The 11166-nt window shown below is 43.9% G+C and overlaps 1 protein-coding gene across 2 annotated transcripts in view; it reads left to right on the forward strand.

The window, feature by feature from the left end:
- The window catches only part of LOC126419183 (putative fatty acyl-CoA reductase CG5065), a 274492-nt gene extending 266394 nt beyond the window's left edge, over nt 1-8098 (forward strand). For both annotated transcript variants that reach the window (XM_050086314.1, XM_050086315.1), the window contains one exon: nt 6370-8098. In XM_050086314.1, coding sequence (XP_049942271.1) covers nt 6370-6529 — 160 coding nt within the window. In that variant the 3' untranslated portion in view covers nt 6530-8098. The remainder of the gene's footprint in view (nt 1-6369) is intronic.
- Nucleotides 8099-11166: the final 3068 nt, after the last annotated feature.

The following is an 11166-nucleotide window of genomic DNA, read 5'->3' on the forward strand; positions in this document are numbered from 1 at the left end:
TAAAACGAGGATAATGGAATGTAGTCGAATTAAATCTGGTGATGCTGAGGGAATTAGATTAGGAAATGAGACACTTAAAGTAGTAACGGAGTTTTGCTATTTGGGGAGCAGTAGAGTAGAGAGGATATAAAATGTAGACTGGCAATAGCAAGGAAAGCGTTTCTGAAGAAGAGAAATTTGTTAACATCGAGCATAGATTTGTCAGGAAGTCGTTTCTGAAAGTATTTGTATGGAGTGCAGCCATGTATGGAAGAGAAACATGGACGGTAAATAGTTTGGACAAGAAGACAATAGAAGCTTTCGAAATGTGGTGCTACAGAAGAATGCTTAAGATTAGATGGGTGGATCACATAACTAATGAAGAGGTATTGAATAGAATTGGTGAGAAGAGAAGTTTGTGGTACAACTTGACTAGAAGAAGGGAACGGTTGGTAGGACATGTTCTGAGGCATCAAGGGATTACCAATTTAGTATTGTAGGGCAGCGTGGAGGGTAAAAATCTTAGAGGGAGACCTAGAGATGAATACACTAAGCAGATTCAGAAGGATGTAGGCTGCAGTACATACTAGGAGATGAAGCAGCTTGCACAGGATAGAGTAGCAAGGAGAGCTGCATCAAACCAGTCTCAGGACTGATGACCACAACAACAACCACACAATTAAAACATGTTTTTATTACAGCTAGGCTGAAAGCCTCAAGACAAAAGTGGATAGACAAACATAAACAAGACGCAATACAAAGGCCGAAGGCCCACAATAAAATTTTGATGATTTTAAAATAAATTAGCATAACCTTTCAAAGGCAGAAGGCCGCAAAGTTTTGCTTAAATGGTAATTTTAAGAATAAGGTTCCAAGCGGCTGTGATAGGTTATAAACAGACAATTAAACACCGGTGAGAAAACAGTAAAGGAAACGGTACTCAGAAGCCTCCAGGGAGGTCGGTCTGCCCTCGTTCACTTGGGTGAGACAGGTGATGAGCCCAACTACACTTAATCCGTCGGAACCCAACCAGGGGTTAACTACGGACCGACCGACACCAATCAGTACCTGAGAACTCAAACACAAAAGGTTAGGAACGTGATTATCCACAATAAAATATGTATTATCTGTGAAAACTACACACCATGTCGGGCAGCGACAACAGGTGAGGAATGGACGCTGCCTGAAATTACGTTAGTGGCCAGGGCAGGTAACCAGAACACTAACGGCCACAATGCAGAAAATTCTGCTGGTACACTTGAATTGTAGTCAACCAGTATAGTTAATTCCACCGCATGGCGGCTAAATTTCACCAATAGAAGCACTCGGTGTTGCTCACAGGAAAACCTCCCCAACAGCGAACCACCGAAACGAACCACACAACATGAATGCACGTGGCTTGGGTAGTTGAAACCACTACTCAACTTTGTTGTCCTGGGTCGATGAATCACGAAGCTCGTAGCGATCGGACAGCTCCACACACGCTCCGACACTGCGCAGGGACCGCCAACGGACCCAGCCGATTGCACTGCGCGGAGATAACTTGCCTGGTCCGCAGCAACCGACCGACGACCCGCTGGTCCGTCAGCGACTGCTGCTCCGTGGCGACTGCACTGCTGGTGCGTCTCCCACTCACTTCCAGACACACGACGGCGGTAAAATACTGGCTCGGACCCAACCATGCAGAGGAAACACGCTCACTGGCTAAGAGACATCCCTGCACCAGGAAGGGATCGACCCAAGTTCCACAAGATGGTGATTGAAGGGGCCCAGAAGCGCTCGGAGAACCAGTTACCCGTCGCCCGACCTCTCAGAGGCAGTACGCCGACAAATTTTAAAATAACTTGCCAAAGGAAATAACGGCAACTACACACACAATCTGACAAACACTTGCCCGAAGACCTGAACGATACCCAATAGTAACCAAGCACGCACGAAGACAAGTCGGGAGTCGATGCACACACACACAGCCGACTCATGAACGATCGGCGAGCCAAAACGCGTCGATAGGACGACCGACCGACGATCCACCAAGACCGTGGCCTGGCTCTAGTGATGCGTGGGGGCAATGGTCGTGTGAGCCATGTCGACACAGACCTCACTGCTCCAACCAGACTACACTAGTGCCACATTACAACTTCCCGATTGGCAGGTCCGGACTGCGCTCCAGACGCGTTCCAACTGACTGGCAGACCCGAACTCGCTTACGACAGACAACGACCGGGAAGTAACAGCAGTCGAGCAAAGATACTACGAGAGGGGATATATCGATACGCGCTGATAGCGCCAGTCACTGTCTGGCAAAGCAGCAACTCAGTGTCAGTAGTAATTTAAATTAACGTAGTGAGGTGGAAGTAGGTTAAAACCAGGGTGTAAAATACATTATGGTGGGAACACGAGCCACGCACGGCTCAATAGTCACATCATCAACAGACCCCTTTAGAAGGGTTGTGAAGGGTCCCTGACGTATTTGTTACTTAGGTGACATTCAGTGACTAGTCCACTTTCGAAGTCGCTGAGCTTTCCTGATCTTTGCATTCTGCTATGGCTGCTTCCCCGCTGACGACTCAGTATCTCCGCCTCCTTTTATACTGGCGGATCCGCTTCTCATGACATCTGCTGGTCAGTTCCGCGTTTAAATACGGATATCGGGATGTTTTTCACAAGATAGTGTAAATTACATAGACTAACAAATGGACATCTTGTGTTCTAAACCTCTCGGTATTTTGACGATATATAGTCTAGCACGACTCAACTACTGTTATCCGATAACATCGACTGAGATACTGAATCTCCGATCGACTGCGCGCTGAGTGATGTCTCGAACACTGTCGATCTGCTCTGCTTGCGCACCAGTCACCTTGCGCGGCGCGCTGTTGGTAAACACTTTCACAACCGCCCGTCCAGACGGATCTCACACATGGCCGTCTCGAGTGTCGCGCCGTAAGCGAGAACTGACTCGACAATAGCTGCAGCGGCGCCCCAGTCAGGCTATTCTGCGAATGTGGCAGCTTGCGCAAGGCAAGCACTGGGAGGCGGCGCCCCTGACTCGTGCGCAGCGCGTCCTTCAGGTCACGTGTTTGCGTCAGGGGGAGCGTCTACTTCGAGGCTAATCAGAATTCCCGTAACATTACAAAGAGCTTCTGTAACTGCAATAGACAGCCGATGGGAAAATTCTACAGTAACTTTAAATCTTTCGTTCGGTATGCAGTTGGTACGTACTACGTGATATCGATAGAGCTGAAAACATCTAGATCAGTACTTCGCTAGCCACTTGACGATGTGTGGCGGAGGGTATTTCTGGTACCATTATCTGATCCGTCTTCCCTTTTCTACTTGCGAGTGACGCTAGAAAAGAATGATTGTCGGTAAGCGTCTGCATTAACTCCAATTTCTCGAATTTTCTCCTTGTGGTCATTTCGCGAGACGTATGTGAGAGGAAGTAATATGTTGTCCGACTCTTGTCCGGAAATATTCTCTCCAAATTTCAGTAGGAAACCTCCCTGCGATGCACAACGCCTTTCTTCTAGCGTCTGCCGTTGAATGTTGTTGGGCATCTCTGTAACGCAGTCGCGTCTCCTAAACGGTTCCGAGACGAAAACGCGTCGTTCCTCGTTGGACCCTCTCAACCTTTTCTATCAGTCCTACCTGGTAAGTGTCCCGGGTTTATAAACAATAATAAAGAATCTGTAGAACAGGCGCCTTGTAAGCCACTTCTTTAGTGGATGACTTTCATTTCTTTAAGATTCTTCCTATGTATCTCAGTCTGACATCTGCTTTTTCTTCTATTTCTTTTGTGTGCCATCATTACACATAAGGACGCTCTGAATAGTTACTCCTAGATATTTTACGGTTTCCGGCAGTTTCTCATCAAAGATGTAATTGTACAATAGTGGACTTCTTCTCCTATGTCTGTGCAAAATGTCACATTTATTTACGTTCAGTGTGAACTGTCAGAGCCTGCGCCATTCTTCAATCCTCTACAGGTCACGCTGCAAATATTGTCTTCTGGCGTTGCTATTTTCTTATCGACAACCTCATCATCTGCGAATAGCCTTACATAGCTCCAGACATTTTCTAGATCATCATTTACAGACACTATAAACAGTAACGGTCCTACCACACTTCTCGGGGGTAAATCAGATTGTAACGTTTAGAGTATCACAAACTGTTTCTGTAAAACATTTAAGTGTCACAATGCTTGTTCATAGAGAGGACTTGGGTTCTAATTAAAACAGGTGTCATGCGTCAGTAAGTAGTATTAGAGTCTTTGACATCCCAACCAGATTTTACACTTAGGAGAAAGTAATAACTCTAAAAAGACAGGATATGACAGCAACGATGTTACATGTAAGAGCACGTGACGATGGCAATATGCCGAAATAGGCTCATCGTGAATGATATAAAATATAAACAATTTACATAGTAGTGTAGCTGATTATTATTCATAATAATCATGTCATTAAAAGACATATTTTGCACTGCCGGCCCCAAAGAACAGAAGTTAAACATTTTCCCTTTGCGTGCAGTGACCTGTCCAGGAGCTTTCTTCAACATCACGAATTTTTTTGTTAAATATTCGGGCAGTTCATCTTATTTCGGACACCCTATAATGATGTCGTGTATTGCGTTCATTACCAGCTTATATGTCTCCCTTCTTTTTTCAAAGTCGATCTTTCTTGTACTTGTCTGTCGTTGAAGGTCTTCTGATTTTTCAAGGTAATACTATTCCTGTGTTGAAAACTAAATTTCAGTGCAGCGCAGCTGTAAACGCATTCCAGTGCAACGCAGAGAACTAGCATGCATTGTCGTCTAGTCGCAACGTTTCAATGGATCTTCGCCTGAAGATGACGGGTACACAATCCATTGAAACGTTGCGACTAGAAGACGACGCCACTCGGCTGACAACCCGTGAAGATTTCGTAGCTGAAATACGCCGAGAGAGCCTGCAATCGCATTTAATAGTGATTTCCAACCAAGCTGATTATTCCCTTTTTGTGCACAGTATTTCTAAGACCCTTCTAGTTGTCTTCATTGGGTGCCACCAGCTATGGTTTTAAATACGGTTTTTGTATGGGGCTCCACCCAGACTGGTAGCATACGTGAGGTCACTTACAAATAAAGAGACGGCTGACTCTGTCGCTGAAACGTAATGCGCAAAAGAGAGAACTTCAGCTAGTTTGGAAACCGTACTAGCATGCATTTTTTCTCTAACACAGTATCGCTCTGTGTGCTGTGACACACGGGTTGGCTGAGAGGATATGTACCATGCGTGCATAGTTGTATCTCGAGGATAGAATCCTTTGTCGGGCGTAGAATTTGAATAACGAGGCTCTGCACAAATGCAAATATAAACTCTGTAATGTCAAAATGCAGTGTAATTTTTCCCAAATACGGTGTTGTTTTTGCTAAATTTGGCGTTATTTTCTATTAAATTCGGTGTTATTTTCTGCCAAAGTCGGTATTACGTTTTTGCCTTACTTTTTGCCAAATATGATGTTATTTTTTGCCAAATTTATTGTTATTTTTTCCCAAGTTCGATGTACATTTTTGCTTGGTTGGATGTTATTTTTGCCAAATTAGACATTCCTTTCTAGGCAAATTCGATTTTATTTTTTAGCAAGTTTACAGGTACTTTTTAGTCAAATTCGGCGTTATTTTTTGCCGTATGTGGTGCCATTGTTTGCCATATTCGGTGGATTTTTTCGCCAAATTCGATGTTATCTTTTTGCCAAATTTGATGTCACTTATTTGGAAAACTCGACGTTACTTTTTATCCAAATTCTGTGTTAGTTTTTGCCAAATTCGATTATCATTTTTGCACAAATTCGGTATTTTTTCCAATTCATGTTTTCTGTAAAATTCAGTATTGTTTTATCTAAATTCTGTGCTTTTTTGCCAAATGTCTCGTTAGTTTTGCATACTATTGTGCTATTTTTGTCACCACATCAAAGTACTTTAGGCGGAAAATGAACTATCCGTTTACAACCGTGCGCAAACCTAAGCCTTCTGGAGCTTAGAAGTCAATACGCTGTTTTAACATTCAGTAACTTATCAGTTACGAGTATTAGTAAACTGCGGCCCTGAGGTTTATAACATTTTTATATGGCAGAATCAAACATATTGCGATATTTCGTAAAAATCGTAGATTTCGCGTTATTTCTCTAAAAACCGCTTATTTCCAGTCATTTTTCGCTTTATCGTTTTTCGGAAATTATCTTGTCCCTTCCAATAAAACTTAGGCTTGACTGATTTCGGGACTTTCGACAGCATGCTCCCTTCCTGAGGGTCTACTTCTGTTAATAAATGTGAATGAAGCAGAAAAAGTTTCCAACGCTTATCTTCCTTGTTTGTGCTCACAGTGTAACACGTGTGTGTCTGTGTGTGCAGGATGTACTGGGTCCATCGCGCGACGCAGGTGGCGCTGTTCGTGCTGCTGTGGCGGGTGCTCATGATGCGGTCCGAGGCGGCGCGCCAGTTGTGGCGAATGGCGTTCGCGCTCGTGCTTCGCCTCGCTCAGGCCGTGCCCGTCGTCGTCCGGCACCAGTGACCACTCGCGTGCCATCTATCGGCCGCGTGCCTCACCGTCGCCCCTCCAATGCCCTCTGCCGCCCGCCTCGCGAAATTGTCGGAGACAGAGGACAGTCTGGCCGTTGAGAGCGGCTCCCGACTCACACTTCGGGACTTCTGCGGACAACGTTTGCGTTCCTGAGAGATTGTTCGCCTTATTTGTGGTACTAGTGCCAATGTGAGCCTGTGAGGTTCCGGTTAAGTACGTTAAACTTCACACTACCACCTCCAACATCAATGAGCAACTGTAACATTACCAGATACACAATATGAGACGAGACATTCGCAGCTACTCTTCATCCTATATTCATAAAATTCCCATACATTTTAAAAATAATTAGAGCGATACATCAGAAACAATCTACCAAAAAAATTGAAACATCTTAAAATCCATTTTACTAATGTGCTACTTTTTGCTACTTTATGATTTTGACCATGCTTGTTTGACCATCTTACAAGCGAGGAGTTTCAGATCGCACGAATGTAGACACAATAGCAAACACAGATGATATCATAAAGATAGGCTCTGATAACAACTGTTACACACCTATAGTCACATGGCATAGGGAATAAAAATGTTAAATCCTAGCACTACACAAGTAACTGCCGTCTTTCAAATATCATTTTCATTGTGATGTTTAAAGCTTTCCCGGCGTACTGATTGTTCCATAAAAACACGGGAGAACTGCTGGATATCAGTAACGTCCTGCCACGATATTTCGGCGCAGAGTCTTCTGGCCATCTTCAGGTGAGTGCCGAAATATCGTGGCAGGACGTTACTGATATCCGGCAGTTTTCCCGTGTTTTTATGGAACAATCATTTTCATTTTTTCAAATATTTCGGAAGATACTGGCCGTGAGAGTTCACATGTTACAAGTGCGAGCACGCGAACTTGTTTTATTGGAACTGGAACGTTGACATGCAGTGCCTAAGGTGATCTTTTATTCACAGTATAATTCTCAATATTAGAATACACATAACGGACATCCGTACTACAGAAAAAATTTCACTGACGACAGCTGTTTAGCTTTCTGTGGTTCTTTTTTCTGTCAGCAATGAGCAGAAACTGTCAGCAGAAAACCCATCTTCATATGGCCATTTCAGACGCCGTACGAGACTTAAACAGCCAACGTTCACAACGGTATTCTCCATTCATATTTTTTCCTGAACGTCTTTCTTGCTTAAAGACGCATATCAGGATCAGCAGTCATGCAACTCCAAGTAGATGAATGTCTCCCTCTCACTGGACACAGTAACCAACGCTGCAATCGTTGTAACACGTGTTTTCATAGAGTGAAGAAGTCTTATTGCAGTCTAAGAGCTGCATTATGCATTTTGTATGGGGGCGTGGATTGTTTTTGGCACTGTTGGCTTAATTCAGTGTCATCGCCTCTCTATATATTCAAAAGGACTACGTAGAAATCGTTTCGATGTTATTTACAAACACATGTTTTATATTTTGTATAAGATGTTTTTATTGTACCTATTGTAAGTAATGCTAACTATGTTAAGAAAAAAAATGTAACTTAAATTTGTATCCACGTTTAATAAAACGATATATATTGTAAAAACTTACTAGTTGGGTTCTGTCAATGTAGCACCTGTTTGTTTTGTGAATAACACTTTACAGCTTAAAAGAAACAGCTGGAGCACTGGAATTGTCAGACTCCTCAAAAGTACCTCCAGCAATGGAGAGAAAGCTCACAATCGGAAGCGCTACAGGCAATTTGAAGATATTTTGAATGGAAAGTATTGTTTGGTGACACGCTATTAGACTCATTTCTGATGTTCTTTAACAAATAACCGCCAGAGTTCTTTAGTAGCCATAGTGTAACTGAAGGTGGTACTGTGTTGCCTTTCTCCAACTTACGAACTGATTTGCTCAACCGATTATAGGTGGACCTACGTTGTAGCATAGAAACCTAACTTCTTTTAGTCAAACTTTCCCCAACACGAACGATCGTCGGATGTCAAAGAGGCAATAAGTGATAGAAGAAGGCGTAGGAACGACGAGGAATCGAACGATGAATCTTTGAAATTTGACAACCATCCACTTCTGTCCCCTGTACTTTATTGTAATTCTAGTTCCTTTTTATATATACAGATATGTCGCAGATAGCGAGGTTCACAAGTCCATGAATATTTCTGTAAGCTGCATTTACACTGTGACAAAAGTCATGGGATACCTCCTAATGTGTAGGACCTCCTTTCGATCCGCGTAGTGCAGCAGCTCGGCAAGGCATGGACTCAATAAATCGTTGGAAGCTTCCTGCAGAAATATTGAGCCACGCTTTCTCTACAGACATCCATAATTACGAAAGAGTTACCGGTGCAGGACTTGTGCACGAACTGACCTCTCTCCCATTATGTCCCATAAATGTTCGATAGGATTCATGTCGGTGATCTGGGTGGCCAAATCGCTCGATCGACTTGTCCAGAATGTTCTTCATACAAATCGCGAACAGTTGTGGCCCGGTGACATGGCGCAATGTCATCCATAAAAAAATCCATCCTTGACTGGGAACCTAAAGTTCATGAGTGGCTGCATATTGTCTCCAAGTAGCCGAGCATAGCCATTTCCTTGCAAAGACCGGTTCCTTTGTACCAGGGGACCCAGTCCATTCACATGTAAATATGACCCACAACATATGGAGCCACCATCAGCATGCACACAGTACCTTGTTGACAATTTGGGTCCATGGTTTCATGGTGTCTTCGCCACACTCGAACCATACCATCGGCTCTTACAACAGAAGTAGGAACTCATCCAACTAGCCCATCGTCTTCCAGTCGTCTAGAGTACAAGCGGCATGGTCATAAGCCCAGGAAAGGCTCTGCAGGCGATCTCGTGCAATTAGCAAGGCACTCGCATCGATCACTGCTGCCATGCCGGCCGGAGTGGCCGAGCGGTTCTAGGCGCTACAGTCTGCAACCGCGCGACCGCTGTGGTCGCAGGTTCGAATCCTGCCTCGGGCATGGATGTGTGTGATGTCCTTAGGTTAGTTAGGTTTAAGTAGTTCTAAGTTCTAGGGGACTGATGACCTCAGAAGTTAAGTCCCATAGTGCTCAGAGCCATTTTTGAACTGCTGCCATAGACCATTAACGCCAAATTTGGCGGCACTGTCTTAACGGGTGCGTTCTCGCAAGTCTCACTTTGATTTCTTCGGATATATCACACAGTGTTGTTTTCCTGCTAGCGCTAACAACTGTATGCAAACGCCGCTGCTCTCGGTCGTTAAGTGAACGCCGTCGGCCACTGTGTTGTCCGTGGGAGAGGTAATGCATGAAATTTGGTATTCTCGGCACACTCTTGACGCAGTGGATCTCGAAATATTGAATTCCCCATCGATTTCCCAAATGGAAGTCCCATGTGACTAGCTCCAACTACCATTCCGCTTTCAGAGAGTGTTAATCCTCAACGTGCGGCCTTACTCACCTCAAAAACCTTTTCAGATGAATCACGTACGTACAAATGACAGCTCCCCCAATGCACTGCCCTTTTATACCCTGCGTACGCAATATCACCGCCATCTGTGTAAGTACATATTGCGATTCCATAGCTTCTGTCACCTCATTGCATATCAAATAAGAAACATTCATATAATTTATAACGTGAAATTAGGAAAGAATGGAAGTAACGGAAGTCATATAACCTAGCCCTGCTCACAATGATGACATGTGCCGCCTTAAGTACACAAATGTCTCAGGATTACAGCCTATCTTCAAGTGTTCAAACTTTTGGTTACAAAATTTGTATTCTGCTTTAATTCCAGAAAATGTTGTCCCTTAGCTTACTTCTGAAGTCTGACTTCTCATAGATTCCTGAATTGTGATTTTTAGGTTGTGTATGTTGTTTTGATTTGCAGTCCGAAGACTGGTTTGATGCAGCTCTCCACGCCAATCTGCACTGTGCGCGCATCTTCTTCTCCGAATAACTACTGCAACCCACATTCATTTGAGCTTGTTTACTGTCTCATCCCTTCGCCTCCCTCTACAGTTTTTAATACCCACACTTCCATCCAATAGCAGACTGACAATTTCTTGATGACTCAGAATGTGCCCTATCAATGTAGTCCTTTCTTATAGTCAAGTTGTGTCATAAATTTCTTTTCTTCCCAATTAGATCCAGTACCTCTTTATTTATTACGCAGTCTGCTCTATGTTCTTTTATACTACCACATTTCAAAAGCTTCTACAAGTACGAGCGGAGTTCAGTAAGTAATGAACCACATTTTTTTCCGAAAGCCGGTTGGTTTTACTTACGATTCTAATAAGTCATGTTGTCCTCTACTCTCTTGGCCGCAAAACACTATTTTTCAACATAATCTCCGTTCAATGAGACGGCCTTACGTCACCTTACTGGGAGTGCCTCTATGTCCGCATGTTACCACTCTGCTGGACTACTCTGGAGCTAAGGTCTTACTACATCGATAGTCTTCCTACCATCCACGTACTGCTTCCCGCGGAGTGCGTCCTTCATTGGACCAAACAGGTGAAAGACAGAAGGTGCGAGATCCGAGCTGGATGACGAAGAACAGTCCAAAGAAGTTTTGTGAGCTCCTACCGGGTGCCCAGACGTCAGTGATGCCTCGCGTTGCCATGGAAAAGAAGAAGTT

The sequence above is a fragment of the Schistocerca serialis genome, chromosome 9 (assembly GCF_023864345.2).
Source record: "Schistocerca serialis cubense isolate TAMUIC-IGC-003099 chromosome 9, iqSchSeri2.2, whole genome shotgun sequence".
NCBI classification, from domain to species: Eukaryota; Metazoa; Arthropoda; class Insecta; order Orthoptera; family Acrididae; genus Schistocerca; species Schistocerca serialis.